At 39.4% G+C, this 15,993-nt stretch overlaps 1 protein-coding gene and 1 pseudogene across 1 annotated transcript; one reads left to right on the plus strand and one right to left on the minus strand.

The window, feature by feature from the left end:
• The window catches only part of LOC141292873 (multidrug and toxin extrusion protein 1-like), a 341,992-nt pseudogene that overhangs the window by 223,270 nt on the left and 102,729 nt on the right, over positions 1 to 15,993 (plus strand).
• LOC141292221 (claudin-14-like) lies at positions 2,101 to 9,329 on the minus strand. The gene is made up of 3 exons (XM_073824196.1): positions 9,228 to 9,329; positions 5,292 to 5,423; positions 2,101 to 3,412 (listed from the first exon to the last, which is right to left on the minus strand). The coding sequence occupies exon 3, from the start codon at positions 3,354 to 3,356 to the stop codon at positions 2,541 to 2,543; it is 816 nt and encodes a 271-aa protein (XP_073680297.1). The 5' UTR covers positions 3,357 to 3,412; positions 5,292 to 5,423; positions 9,228 to 9,329; the 3' UTR covers positions 2,101 to 2,540.

Below are 15,993 nucleotides of genomic sequence, written 5' to 3' on the forward strand. Positions count from 1 at the left end.
AACGAGACGATGACGAGATAAAAATGGCTCGTTGATGACTAAAACATGACAAGAGTGTGAGTTTTCGTTGACGAGACGAGAATAGACGAAAATGTTAGTGGGTGGTCCGTCAGACGTTTAAAATGCATGACATTTCTGCTTATTGTGCAATGCCAATCAAAACCTAAAACGTATCTGCCGCTATGGCAAGCCGTTTTAGCATTAAATACTCTTTGCCATACTAGTATGGCAAGCCGTTTTAGCATTCCATCCTTGTTGTCTTTTATGTTTTAAACATTCCTTCATTATTGTAATTATTGGTGAAAATAGTCGATCCGGAAGCTCACATTGTGTTGAACTATAGATCTGCTATTTTCAGAACTTAAAAGTGACACTACCCAACAGTAAAATACTTACTGACCTACATTAATTTGTTAAAAGACTACTTTTCCGCTTTTTTGACTAAAACTAGGACTAAAACCTTTTTGACTTTTCATCGACTAAAATTGGACTAAAACTATCACATATAGAAGTGACTAAAATTTGACTAAAACTAATAAGCATTTTAGTCCAAAAGACTAAAGGTGCGTTCACACCGGACGCGAATGAAGCGGCAAGCGCGAGTGATTTACATGTTAAGTCAATGCAAAGACGCGAATAGCCATCCTGCGGCGCGAAACGCGCGAATGAGGCGGCGCGAAACGCGCGGCGCGCATTGAGCGTTTCAAGCGATTGCCGCGCGAAACGCGCGAGTTCAAAAATCTGAACTTTGGCGAAAATCCGCGCCGCGTTAACCAATCAGGAGCTTGCTCTAGTAGTGACGGAGGCTGTACGATACATCTTTGGACTTTTGTAGAAACAGGAATAAAAGGGATCTTGCTAGGAATAAAGTGAGTGAAGAGGTCGGACAATCTGGTTAGTTTTAAAAAACGCTCTTTACTCAATTTGACCTACATATACATACATATTGAGACTACAAGCAAGCTAAAGCTGGCAAATTGAGCTCATTCACCTATTTTACAAATACTTTCCCGCTGACGAGTGGCAGAAGCCCCTCCCTTGACGCGAATTCGCGTCTGTTGTGAAGAAAATGTCACGCGCGAATGACGCGAGTAAACTCAAATGTTCAAGCGTTCAATTACGCGCGAATAGCGTGTTTTTTCCGCACCAGTCGCGTCCGGTGTGAACGCACCATTAGACTAAATCTAAGATGGTTGTCAAAAACAACACTGCTTCAGTGTCACATGATCCTTCAGAAATCAATACACTGATTTGCTGTTCAAGAAACATTTATTATTATCATTATTACCAATATTTAAAACAGCTGATTACATTTTTCTTTAGAAAGATCCAAAGATCAGCATTTATCTGAAATAAAAAGCTTTTGTTACACTATACACTAAGATTCAAAGTCTTTGAGTCTTTTTTGGGGGAAAAAAAATATAGAAATTAATACTTTTATTAGGCAAGGATGCCTTCAAATGTATAACGTTACAAAAGGGTTCTATTTCAGATAAATGCTGTTCTTCTGAACTTTCTATTCATTAAAGAAACCTGAAAGAAATCCCAGACGTTTTCAAAATATAATAATAATCATAATAATACATGTTTTCGAGCTGCAAATCAGAATATTAGAAAAATTACTGAAGGAAATCCAGCTTTAAAATCACAGGAATAAATTGAAATTTAAAATATATTCAAATAGAAAGCAGTTATTCTAAATAGTAAAAACATTTCAAAATTGGACTGTTTTTGCTGTGTTTTGAAACAAATAAATGCAGGCTTAGTGAGCAGAAAACTTAAAAAAACAAATTTTTTGACTGGTAGTGTACTCTCTTATATTTGTCTCACTATTGTAATGTTCTCTTAGGTTAGGTTCTGTAATATTTATTTATTTGACATCTTTTTACTTATTTTACTGTCTTCTTGTTCAAAATGCATCCTTCTATGTTTTTACTCTAATATACAGGTGCTTAGATAATTATCCAGATCATCACATATTTATAATAGTGCTTCTGAGGCTGCTAGCCTCGCTGACCTGCCTATTAAGAGATGTTTACTGTATCTGCTGAGCAGAACAAAAATAGAAGAGCTTTATGGAAAGAGTTCAGGGCCAAAGACTAATAAACAACTCAAATCTTTATTTAGAAAGTGAACATAATCATTCAAGTGCTCAAACTGAGTGCATAAAAATTTGATCACTGTAATAAACAAATTAAAACAATATTAATAAAACAGTCTTAAAAAATAACATTGCAAAATGCTACAAAATACAAAACCAGTTTTTAAGTGCACTTAAAAAGGTTGACAGCTGAAAAGTCTACATCAAATATTAGCTTTGCATATACATTTGATTCTATCTATCCATATTATTTTTTGAACTTTCAAAAAAAGAACAGCAATGTTTGTTGAGAAGATCAACCAAACGCATTTGCTCTTTGTCTATGCCTCTTGTGCCTTAATCCAACACCCCGTCTATTATAAGAGTCTTTCAACAGTCCAAGCATTAATCACTTCAGTGCTTTTAGGAAAAATTAGTAGAGAATGACTAGCACAAATCCTCAGACGTAGCCCGTAACGTCATAACCAGCCGCTGTGTTCTGCCGAGCCGCTTTCCTGGAATCCTGAGCTGGCGCAGTGGAGTGGGTATCAGTGCTTGTATGGCTGTTCAGGGTTTGGTTCTTGTTGGCAAGTTTGGGGTTTGTGTTTGAATGTTGCGTGGCTGGATGGTAGGCCATCAAATGGGATGTTCCACGAGGTCCGGTGCGGTCAGGGTAGGGGTAATGGCGTCTGGTTCCCCTGCTACCCTCCATATCGTCGCAATAGGATGCACTCAACAGCCCTCCGCCTAGCATGGACAAAAGCGAAGAAGCCAAGCCCACGTATAGGCAGTCACCTATCTCAAACTTAAGACTGGATGGAATGTTCTGCATGTAGAAGCTCTGCACCAACTCATGGGTCTTCCAAGACACAGGGATCAATGACAAGAGCCCTGCCAGGAGGAAGAGGGAACCGCCTACCCCAGCCACCTTGCTTTTGAACGAAGAGCCATCCATGCAGACGGTGCACTGCATGCCGATGGTGGACACCGCGATGGCCATGACGGAAAAGATGGAGGAGATGACCATCATGGCTCTGGCTGCTTGTAGATCAGTGGTGAGCCCCAGAAGGGTGTTGTAGGTCTCACATTGGAAGGCTCCGGTGCTCTGGTAGACGCACTCCATCCATAAACCTTTCATGGTGACTACCGCCGTCACGATGTTGGGGCCGATGTGTGCCGACGTTGCCCAGTATGGCAGAAGAGTGGCTACAAGGGTCCCAAGCATGCCAAAAAGGCCAAAAAAGAAACCCATCAACTCCAGCGCTGCTGTCGCCATGTCGCACACAAGACAAACGTGTTCTCCGAAAGCCAAAAAAAACTTGGGCTTGATTACTGTAAAGGAAAATAATACACACTTTAGCCCAGTAAATCTATTTCTATCACTTACTTTGTGAAGAAAGTGTATTGAAGGTGCACTTGTAGTGTATTTCAAATATTAAAAGTATATTTTTTTAAAACTACTTGCTGATAATATATTAATGAATCAAATGCCACTTAGACATACTTAAAGAGAGAACACTTCTATCATTAATTGTCACCCTGGACCACAAAACCAGTTATAAGTAGTATGGGTATATTTGTAGCAATATCCAAAAATGCACTGTATGGGTCAAAATTATCGATTTTTCTTTTATGCCAAAAATCATTAGGATATTAAGTAAAGATCATGTTCCATTACAGTATTTTATAAAATTCCTTCTGTAAAATATCAAAACTTAATTTTTTAATAGTCATAGAATGTATATTATGCATACTAATATATATGTCAATATATTGAGATTTTCTCAATATTTAGATTTCAGATTCCAGATTAAAATATTGTCCTATCCTAACTAACTATACATCAAAGAAAAGCTTATTTATTCAGCTTTCAGATGATGTATAAATCTCAATTTTAAAAAAAAAATGACCCTTATAACTGGTTTTGTGGTACAGGGTCACATTTGTTAACACACTGATATTACATTTAAAGTTAATACATGAATACAGCTGAATTTCAAATACAAATACATTTGAGGTCAAAAGTTTACATACACCTTGCAGAATCTGCAAAATGTTAATTATTTGATCAAAATAGGAGGGATCATACAAAATGCATGTTATTTTTTATTTAGCACTGAGCTGAATGAGATATTTCACAGAAAAGACATTTACATATAGTCCACAAGAAAAAAATAATAGTTGACTTTATAAAAATGGCCCAGTTCAAAAGTTTACATACGCTTGATTATTAATACTGTGTTGTTACTTTAATGATCCACAGCTGTTTTTTGTTTAGTGATAGTTGTTAGCTTAAACTGCCCGCTGTTGTTCAGAAAAATCCTTTAATACTCACAAATTCTTTGGTTTTTCACCATTTTTGTGTATTTGTACACTTTCGATCAATTTTGAGATCCATCTTTTCACACTGAGGACAACTGAGGGACTCATATGCAACTAGTACAGAAGGTTGAAGGACTCACAGATGCTTCAGAAGGAAACACACTGCATTAAGAGCCAAATAAGCTGAATTTTCCCTTAAATGTTGGCTTATTTTCTCTTCTGGGAAACGTGTACGTATCTTCTGTAGTTTCTGAAGGGCAGTACTAAATGATAAAAAACATTTTCAAAAGTTTATGTAAGACCTGAATAATTTTTCCGAAGAACAGTGGGCAGTTTAACTGTTCAGGTCAAACAAGGGACTCATGAACAACTATCACTGAACAAAAAAACACAGCTGTGGATCATTCAGATAACAACACAGTATTAATAATCAAGCGAATGTATTTTTTATATATATATTATTATTTTCTCTTGCATTAACATGCATTTTGTATGATCCCTCTTATTTTGGTCAAATAATTAACAGTTTGCAGATTCTCCAAGGTGTATGTAAACTTTTGACTTCAACTGTATATTTGAATATAAAACACATAAGTTTCAATAGAAATGATATTAAAGTACATTTTAGTTTATTATAAACTCCTGTCAGTACATTTGGAAGTGCACAAATGATAAAATTAGGCATAACAATGTACTTTAGTTCTACTTAAGTCTAAAAAGTTCAAATTTAAATACATTTAATAAATCACATTAACTAACTGTAAAAATATTACACTAAATTCAAACTTAAGCATATTATTTTAAACTATATTTTCATAAAAAGTAGTCCTTTCCAAAAAAAGTATACTAAAGTATAATTCTTTTTCACATGAGGCACAAGTGTACTTACACTACATATGTTAATGAGCGAGATGTTTCCAGTCGTTCTTGTGCTCCCACAGTCCTACTATTTGTGCTCCTACCATCTCTGTTGCTCTGTAGATATTAGGAGCTGACCCTGTCCATGTACACATAGGCACCTCTAGAAAAGAGAAGTTAAAGATTTACTCGTTACTCACCCCAAAACTGACCTTTTCAGTGTTCGTCGCAAAAACAAGGCCACTGTGGGAAAGGACAGCGTCAATCACAGCCAGTGAGTGTTATTTGCTTTTTTAGGATGTACAAATGACTCAAATGTTATTAGATGTTTTGTGATTTATAAAATGCTAAATTTTACACTACTATGACACGTTTTCATAATATTATATTATATTGTACTTTATGTATTTATGTAGCCCAGAAACTGTATGAATGTCGTAGCTATATATTTAATATCAAACAAGTAGGAGTGCTGTGTTTCAGCATAGAGCATGAGGGTATGGCAAGCCGTTTTAGCCTAAACTATACTAAGCGTTACTCGTCGTAAAGGCATTTTTACAAGTAACAGTTCAATTAGAGAGCTCTATAATCCAGTTCCTACTAATAACAATGCCAATTAGAGAGCTCTTTAAATCAATTTTTACTAGTAACAATTCCAATTAGAGAGCTCTACAAATAAATTTTTACTAGTCAGATATTTCCATTGACTTTCATTCATTTTTAATTACAGAGCTCTCTAATTGTAATTGTTACTAGTAATAATTCAATTGTAGAGCTCTGTAATTAAAAATGAATGGAAGTCAATAGAGACATATGACTAGTAAAAATTAATTTGTAGAGCTCTTTAATTGGAATTGTTACTAGTAAAAATTGAATTAAAAAGTTCTGTAATTGGAATTGTTACTAGTAAAAATTGAATGATAGAGCTCTCTAATTGAATTGTTACTAGTAAAAATGCAATTACGATGAGTAACGCTTAGTATATTCTAGGCAAAAATGGCTTGCCATATGAGGGCGCAGCACGACAACGACCAATTTAGCTTTCAAAAGTGCAAATTACATAAAAAAATATCAATAACATTTCGACCATTAAACTAAAAATGCCCCTGGTTTCGATTTCAGAAATCACGAAAAAAGTGTCCTAACCGTAGTAAAAATGGAATTAGAGAGCTCTGTAATTGGAATTATTACTAGTAAAAATTGATTTAGAGAGCTCTCTAATTGTAATTGTTACTAGTAATAATTAAATTGTAGAGCTCTGTAATTAAAAATGAATGGAAGTCAATGGAGACATATGACTAGTAAAAATTAATTTGTAGAGCGCTCTAATTGGAATTATTACTAGTAAGAATTGAATTAGAGAGTTCTGTAATTAGAATTGTTACTAGTAAGAACTGAATTATAGAGCTCTCTAATTGAATTGTTACTAGTAAAAATGAAATTACGTCGAGTAGTATATTTAAGCTAAAATGGCTTGCCATATGAGGGCGCAGGATGACGACGACCAATTTAGCTTTCAAAAGCACAAATAACATAAATCACATAAAAAATATCAATTAGATTTCGACCATTAAACTAAAAATGCCCCCGGTTTCGATTTCAGAAATCACGAAAAAAAAAACATGTCCTAACCTTAGTAAAAATGGAATTAGAGAGCTTTGTAATTGGAATAATTACTAGTAAAAAATTATTTAGAGAGCTCTCTAATTGTAATTCTTACTAGTAATAATGCAATTGTAGAGCTCTGTAATTAAAAATGAATGGAAGTCAATAGAGACATATTACTAGTACAAATTAATTTGTAGAGCTCTTTAATTGGAATTGTTACTAGTAAGAATTGAATTAGAGAGTTCTGTAATTGGAATTGTTACTAGTAAAAATGTAACTATAGAGCTCTCTAATTGAATTGTTACTAGTAAAAATGCAATTACGATGAGTAACGCTTAGTATATTCTAGGCTAAAATGGCTTGCCATATGAGGGCGCAGGACGACGACGACCAATTTAGCTTTCAAAAGCACAAATAACATAAATGACATAAAAAATATCAATTACATTTCGACCATTAAACTAAAAATGCCCCCGGTTTCGATTTCAGAAATCACGAAAAAAAAAAAACGTGTCCTAACCTTAGTAAAAATGGAATTAGAGAGCTCTGTAATTGGAATAATTACTAGTAAAAAATGATTTAGAGAGCCCTCTAATTGTAATTGTTACTAGTAATAATTCAATCGTAGAGCTCTGTAATTAAAAATGAATGGAAGTCAATGGAGACATATGACTAGTAAAAATTCATTTGTAGAGCTCTCTAAATGGAATTGTTACTAGTAAAAAATTAATTATGGAGCTTTCTAATTGGAATTATTACTAGTAAGAATTGAATTATAGAGCTCTGTAATTGAATTGTTACTAGTAAAAATGCAATTACGAGAGTAACGCTTAGAATATTTTAGGCTAAAACGGCTTGCCATATGAGGGCGCAGGACGACGACGACCAATTTATCTTTCAAAAGCACAAATAACAAATGGTGCGAACATACAACAGTTTAAAGGTGCCATAGAATTGGAAATCTGAATTTACCCTGGCATAGTTAAATAATAACAGTTCAGTACATGGACATAACATACCATGAGTCTCAAATACCATCGTTTCCTCCTTATTATATAAATCTAGTATTTGCAAAAGACCACCGAAAAATAGGTCAATTCCAACATAACAGACTGTTAGGAAACATCCCCGAGATTGTTAATAGTTATGCCTCCAACATTTGCATCGCCAATCATCACTAACATCTGCACATCAGTTAAACAAGGCAATCCACTGAAGGGACACAGTTAGCTTAATGCTAGCGCTAGCCTGTTACATTGCAATACGTAGGATTTCCCTTACCACATAAACAGAGAGATGACTGCGCTTATGATGGTAAATGATGGAGAGTTAACTGCCTTGATGATGGCGAATGATTTACAGATTTTGAGAATCACTGAGGAGCAGCTCAACTTCTGTGGTAGGAAGAACTCCCTCTGCATTGTAACTTTACACAGAGCACATGCGATCACAGTAATCACACTAAAATATCCGCGATTCAAAACGGCAGATTCAACAAACCGCATAATAAAAGCCGCTAGAGCTCCTAATTAAAAATATATTTTAATCCATGTGCGAGCTATTGAGCTCTGTGAAACAGCCAATCAGAGCGGAGCTCATTGATATTCATGAAGTTTCCAAATAACAGAGCATTTCATTCTAGGGGCAAATGGTAGGTTGTAAATGGACCTGTAAAACCATTTCTGGAGATGTTTTGCCCTTTCCTATGCCATATACCTTCTATGTAGATATCAGAGAACAATTTAAAATATTCTCTCTATCCATTCTATGGCACCTTTAATAAACAAGAAGTCGATATTGATTAACGTAAATTTTAATCCTAATATTGCCAGATACCTTGTCTATTTATGTCCACCAACGAAAATTTTTCAAAACAAACCACAGCAGAATCATATGACTAGCAGAATCAGTCCATCATGCTAGCAGTGTTGCTGAATCAGTAAACGAATGGTTTGATTCAGAATGATTCAATAATGACTCGATCATAATGTGTTTTTAACGGCTCCGCTGACGACCAATCAAATTCGATGACGGAACTCTTGCAAACAAAATTGAAAAAAAAAAGTAAAGTATATAAGAAATACATTTAAAGCTAAACAGTTCACAGAAAATGTGTTCTTTTAAAACAAATGAAAACACAATAGTGTATTTTTATTAATTAATACATAACATTATTGCATAATTTATTAAAAGTATAAGCCAATCCTGTCACAGACCAACTATTTGCCACAGGACAAGGAGATTCATTGATTCATTCTTCTGTCTGATTTGCTATAAAACACATTTTTATTAAATAGACAACAAATAATTACACATTAATACGCAGAAAATGCAGTGTAACAAACATACTTAAACGTACCTGGTTGGTTATTTCATCAAATCAACAAAAAGTGTTTACCGTGGTAGAAATATCACATCACAGAACAGTGCATGTGTGTGTAAGTGTGTACAGATACAGTTTGAGCCGGTTTCAACAGAACCCTTGCCTCAATCTCAGTTAAATCACCTCACTGTAATGAGATTATACCAGTAATCCAGCCACTTACTGGAAGGGTCAACCACGAACCAGCAAAACAATAGATTCATGTGACAGGATATATTTGTTCACTTAAACCACCAAAATTACCAAAATGCACATTATAACTTTGTAGCTTTAATTTATAATGTTTTAAGGTTGTAACATACTGCACTGAAGGTAAAATTAACTATATTGGGGAAAAATGATGAGGCCTATCTACTCACCATATAGCTATGAGAGAGAGTGACACATAAATATTTCCTGATCATAAATTTAGGTTTGTAGTTGAAATCAGTCTCAGCCAATGGACTTAAACATACGTTGTTTTGGTAGTGACATGAAAATCCGGGACATATTTTTTTACATAAAGTTTGATAATTTACAAAGAAAATATATCAAAAATCAAAAAGATCCTTTTATATTATATTATTATTATTATAAGTTGAAATTTAGGGGTTAGGGTTCGGGAAAGCCACCTCCAAATTGAAAGTACCCAATAAATGATGATTTTAATGATATTAGGCTTACTGTTTTTTAGTTGTGGGACAGCAGTTTAGACCAGTTCTGTAGAATGGCCCATATACATTTTTTTTCATATACTTTTTTTCTAAAAGTTCTCTAAAAAATAATCTAGAAATCAAATGAAATTACTTTTTAAACAATATTAGTCAAATTTGATAAATTTTATTAAAATGATTAATGATTGATGAAATGTGACTGATATTTACTCTGGTATCTACACTGGGTCACAGTGAGGTCTCTCAGGTCAGGGGTGAGATGAAGGTGCTGTAGTGGGAACGCCGATACTGTGTTTGGACCCAGAGGATGAGGTGCCAGTACAGAGGGACAGCGGAGGAGCAGAAAGGGTGAGAGGAGTGTGTCTACAGAGGTGCCATCCACACACACCTCCGCAAATGAGCTCAGAGGTGTGGAGATACACACAATGCGGGATAGTCTGAGCTTAAACGTTTATTCCCAAATCAACACCTAAGAACTTTGACTCATATGACCTGAAGCTAGAGATAAACACACTGAAATAAGTTGTATTGTGTTATTTTATAGGAGGAAACTTAATATAACAAATACTAATAAAATGTTTGTTAGTAAATCTGACAGTTCTGTTTGTTTGGAAGCTGCATTTCCAATGAATAATTTGGTAAATATGTATTAAAAATGAATATTAATTATGATTTTGGGAAAAAGAGTAATATGTAGCAAAATTCAAAATTAAGTCTTTTTTTCCAAAATATGTGACCCATTAGGGTATAAATCATTAGGGTATTAAGATCATGTTCCATGAATATATTTTGTACATTTCCTACCGTAAATATATCAAAACAATATCAATATATATATATTTTTTTTTTTGCACCCTCACCCTCAGATTTTCAAATAGTTGTATCTCAACCAAATACTGCCCCTAACAAACCATACATATAAAGCTTATTTATTCAGTTTTCAGATGATATATAGATCTCAATTTAAGAAAACTGCCTCTTATGACTGGTTTTGTGGTCACATATCGAATATCAAACCATATCATACAGAGTATAAGTCAGTTTCCAAAGATGTCCCATCACATCACCTTGTTGTTCTCACCATGTCACTGTTGAGCTCATTTGTGGAGGTGTGTGTGGATGACACCAGTCCTCACACCTTAATGGCCACACTTCTCTCACCAGCAAAAACAATAGATTCATGTGACAGGATATGTTTATCAACTTATACCACCAAAATGACTTTGCACACTTTAACTTTGTAGCTTTAATTTATAATGTTTTAAGGTTGTAAAGAAATTGTTTGTGTGTAATATGCAAGGTACACATTTCTAGTAATTGTGCAGCTAATTCTTATATTGTATTTTCAGAAAGTTTTGGAATATTTGTCCTCTCCCCAAATTTGTCACTACCGAAACACAGTATAATGATAATTTATTAATTAATTTATTATTTATTATTGGGTTATATTGATCTATTAAGATTATGCGTACATATATACAGTCAAGCCCGAAATTATTCATACCCCTGGCAAATTCTGGCTTAAAGTTACTTTATTCAACCAGCAAGTTTTTTTTTTGTTTTTGTTTTTGTTTTTATTAGAAATGACACAGGCGTCTCCCAGAAGATAATAAGACGATGTACAAGAGGCATCACTGTGGAAAAAAATATCACTAATCTTTTATTTACATTTGAACAAAAAGTGGCATGTCCAAAATTATTCACACCCTTCACCCTGATCTTTAGCTCCGTTAGTGTTACGGAAGCAGACCAGAAGACTGAGGTAAGTGATAATGATAATAAGTTTATTTACAGCAGAGCAGGATGATGATGATAGCGTGAAAAGACCGGGTAAGTGAACAGTTCTGGATGAGTTTCTTGATGTGTAGATGGATTCGTGAAGACAGTATATCTTTTCCTTTCCAGGAACGACGGGAGGAGGACCGGTGAAGGTGGAAACACTCACACACACACTGCTGGAGATCCGTGAACAGACTTACAGCTGACACACCGCTGACTGGAGACTGAGACGAGACTTCGACTAGGATGGACGAGAACACAGGTAATTATCAGAAGGTACGTTAGAAGGTAAGTATAACAGGGAATTGAGATCACAAGAGTGAAGCTCAATGAGTCCGCTTCGTGCAAACGAGCCCGGACAATGATGACTGTGTGTGTGGTGCTCTTATGGTGAGTTGCTGATTGAGTGCAGGTGCGTGGTGATCAGAACTCAGGTGATTGTGATCGGGGTGTGATTGTGGGTGCAGAACCTGACCAATCCGTAACATTACCCCCCTCCCCAGGGCCCGCTCCTGAGGGCCGAGGCCTCCGACGTCGTGGTGGTCTACCTCGTCCTCGAGGAGCTGGACACTCCGGATGGTTACGGTGGAATTCCTCCATGAGGGCTGGATCAAGAATGTCGACTCTGGGTACCCACGACCTCTCTTCTGGTCCGTAGCCTTCCCAGTCGACGAGATACTCCAAGTTGCCACCACGACGTCGGGACAGAAGAATCTCACGGACCGAGTAGACGGATCCCTCTTCCAGAACCAAGGGGGGAGGGGGTTCCTCTTCTTGGTCAGGTTCTGTGGAGGGAATGACAGGTGGGTGAAAAGGTTTAAGCAAGGATACGTGAAATGTGGGGTGGATACGGTACTGTGGAGGTAGTTGGAGCCTGTAGGTGACGGGGTTGACCTGTTCCACGATGGTGAAGGGGCCAACAAACCTGGGACTCAATTTCCTTGAGGGCAGGCGCAGACGGATATCTCTTGTGGAGAGCCAGACTTTCTGCCCAGGAGCATATGTGGGACCTGGAATCCTCTTCTTGTCAGCGGAGGTCTTTGTTCTGCGCACTGCCCTTTGAAGATGGTGGTGAGCCTCGTCCCAGACTCTCTCGCTCTCCCGGAACCAGTAATCCACTGCGGGCACCTGTGATGGTTCGCCATTCCAGGGGAAGAGAGGTGGTTGGAAGCCTAGCACGCACTGGAATGGCGTGAGTCCTGTGGTGGGTTGCCGCAGTGAATTTTGGGCGTATTCAGCCCATCCCAGGAACTGGTTCCAGGAGTCCTGGTGACCATGACAGAATGTCCGGAAGAACCGCCCCACCTCCTGGATCTTCCTCTCCGTCTGCCCGTTGGTCTCAGGGTGGTATCCAGAGGAGAGGCTGACGGTCACACCTAGGAGTTTCAGAAATGACTTCCATACCCTGGAGATAAACTGCGGTCCGCGATCTGAGACGATGTCTTCAGGAATGCCATAATACCGGAAGACTTTATTGAAGAGAAGTTCTGCAGATTCCAGAGCTGTGGGAAGACCTTTCAAGGGTATTAGGCGGCAGAACTTTGAGAATCTATCGACAATGACAAAGATGCAGGTGTTACCGTCAGATGGAGGAAGATCGGTCATGAAGTCAACTCCCAGGTGTGACCAGGGGCGGTTCGGCACAGGCAAGGGATGGAGTTTCCCGGCAGGCAGATGACGTGGACTTTTGGACATCGCACACTCCTTACAACCTTGAACATACCTCCGTACATCCCTTGCCATGTGCGGCCACCAGAAGCGTTCCGTCAGCAGCGAGAGAGTGCTGTTGGCCCCTGGATGTCCAGTGCCCAGGGAGGTATGCGTAGAATGGATTAGATCTACCCGTTGGGTCCTAGGGATGTACTGACGACCTGGTGGACAGCCGGGCGGAGATCTGGGTGCTGGAGTGGCGACAGCAGGAGGGTTGGTCCATTCTATGGGTTGGACGATGAGGTCTTTTGGGAGTATGGTTGAAGGTGCTTCAGTTGAATCGTGGGAATCATGGATACGTGACAGGGCATCTGCTCGGATATTCTTGGATCCTGGCCGGTAGGTTATAGTGAAATCAAAACGAGAAAAGAACAGGGACCATCTTGCCTGACGGGGACAGAGCCTCTTGGCATCTCGCAGGTACTGCAGGTTTTTATGATCTGTTATGACTTGGAACGGATGGTTGGCACCCTCCAACCAATGTCGCCACTCCTCCAGAGCGAGCTTAATGGCGAGGAGCTCGCGGTTGCCGATGTCATAGTTCCTCTCCGCTGGGCTGAGCTTCCGGGAATAATAGGCACAGGGATGCAGCAATGGAGGAGTACCGTGGTGCTGTGACAGGATACCTCCCACGCCGGTAGTAGAGGCGTCCACCTCCACCACGAAAGGGAGGTCAGGGTCAGGATGGATCAGGAGTGGAGCTTGAGTGAAAGCGTTCTTGAGGTTTTGGAAGGCTGCGGCCGAGTCTGGAGTCCAAAGTAGGGTCCGTGGTTTTCCCTTGAGCAGGCTGGTAAGTGGAGAAGTGATAATGCTGTAGTTCTTTATGAATCGACGGTAGAAATTGGCAAAACCTAGGAATCTTTGGAGCTCTTTTATGGTAGTGGGTTCTGGCCAGGACACTACTGCTGCCACCTTCCCCTCATCCATGCGAACCCCCTCCTGATCTATGATGTATCCGAGGAAGTGCACTGAAGACAAATGAAATGAACATTTCTCTGCCTTGAGGTACAGGTTGTGATCTCGTAGTCGTTGAAGGACCTCCGCAACGTGGAGGCGATGTTCGGCCTCACTCCGGGAGTAAATCAGAATATCATCAATATAGACGACGACGAAGTGGTGCAGGAACTCCCGGAGTACCTCGTGGATGAAGTTTTGGAATACGGAGGGGGCGTTGACCAATCCATAGGGCATGACCAAGTACTCGTAGTGGCCAGTAGGGGTCACGAAGGCCGTCTTCCATTCGTCCCCCTCACGTATTCTCACGAGGTTGTACGCGCTGCGGAGGTCCAACTTCGTGAACACCTTGGCTGTGCGTAGTTGTTCGAGGGCCGCAGGGACGAGAGGAAGGGGGTAGCGAAACTTGACTGTACCTTGGTTGAGTACACGGTAATCAATGCATGGCCGCAGCCCTCCATCCTTCTTAGAGACGAAGAAGAAACTGGATGCTGCGGGTGAAGTTGATGGCCGTATATATCCCTGATCGAGAGCTTCCTTTATGTACTCCTCCATTGCCTTGGTCTCCGGAAGCGACAACGGGTAGATCTTACCTCTGGGCAGTGGAGCATCTGGAACAAGGTCAATGGCGCAGTCCCATGGCCGATGTGGCGGTAGCTGAGAAGCTCTCTTGGGGCAAAAGACGTCCTGGAATTCAGAGTAGACTGAGGGAATCTTGACTGACCGTTTCTCTACAGGACTTTCGATCGAGGTGACGTTGACAGATATCTTTTTAGGGTTGGGACGTGGAAGATCTGGGAAACAGCGGTCCATACATCCTTTTCCCCACTTGGTGATTTCTCCAGTGCCCCAAGAGAGGATGGGATCATGAGCTACCAGCCACGGGCGCCCCAGAATGATGTCCGAATTAGCTCCCTCCAGAACCAGAAACTGAATCTCCTCACGGTGTAGAACTCCGACTTGAAGGATGACAGGTTCACACTTTCGGTGAATACGTGTCCGTGAGTTAATCCTGTTGGTTATGGGTTGAATCTGGTAGATGGTAGTAGCTTGGGTCTGCAGCTGGAGCTGGCGACAGAGGGTGTCCGAGATAAAGTTTCCCGCTGACCCGGAGTCGATGAGGGCTGCGACTGTAACACAAGAGACGTGGGTGGTTAACTGAACATTGGTGGTCAGTGGATGCATATTATCCAGATCTAAATGGATGACACTCACCAAGGATGACGCTGGACGTAGAGGACAATTGATACGAAAGTGTCCCGCAACCCCACAGTACATGCAAAGACCCCGGGTCAGCCTTCTCTGTCGCTCAGCTGCAGAGATCTTGCCTGATTCCAGGATCATTGGTTCTGGTTCTGGAGGGCTGGCGGTTGTCATGGGTCGGAGGAGTGCAGAAGTGACAGACTGATCGTTATATGATTTCAACCGGTCAGAGCAACGAAGTGACTGCTGAATGAATTTCTCCAATCCCATCGAATCATCTAACGCAGCTAACTGCATCCGGAGATTGGGTTCCAGGCCGAGCCGGTAAGTGGTTAGTAGAGACCGCTCATTCCATCCGCTGGCAGCGGCTAGAGTACGAAAACGTAGTGAGTAATCTTGAGTCGTCATACTTCCCTGTTTCAGATGATACAGTTGCTCTCCTG

Source organism: Garra rufa, chromosome 19, assembly GCF_049309525.1.
Source record: "Garra rufa chromosome 19, GarRuf1.0, whole genome shotgun sequence".
Lineage (NCBI taxonomy): Eukaryota > Metazoa > Chordata > Actinopteri > Cypriniformes > Cyprinidae > Garra > Garra rufa.

Coding starts and splice junctions, on each gene's coding strand:
- LOC141292221 (XM_073824196.1), bottom strand. CDS start 3,356: ATGGCGACAGCAGCGCTGGAGTTGATGGGTTTCTTTTTTGGCCTTTTT.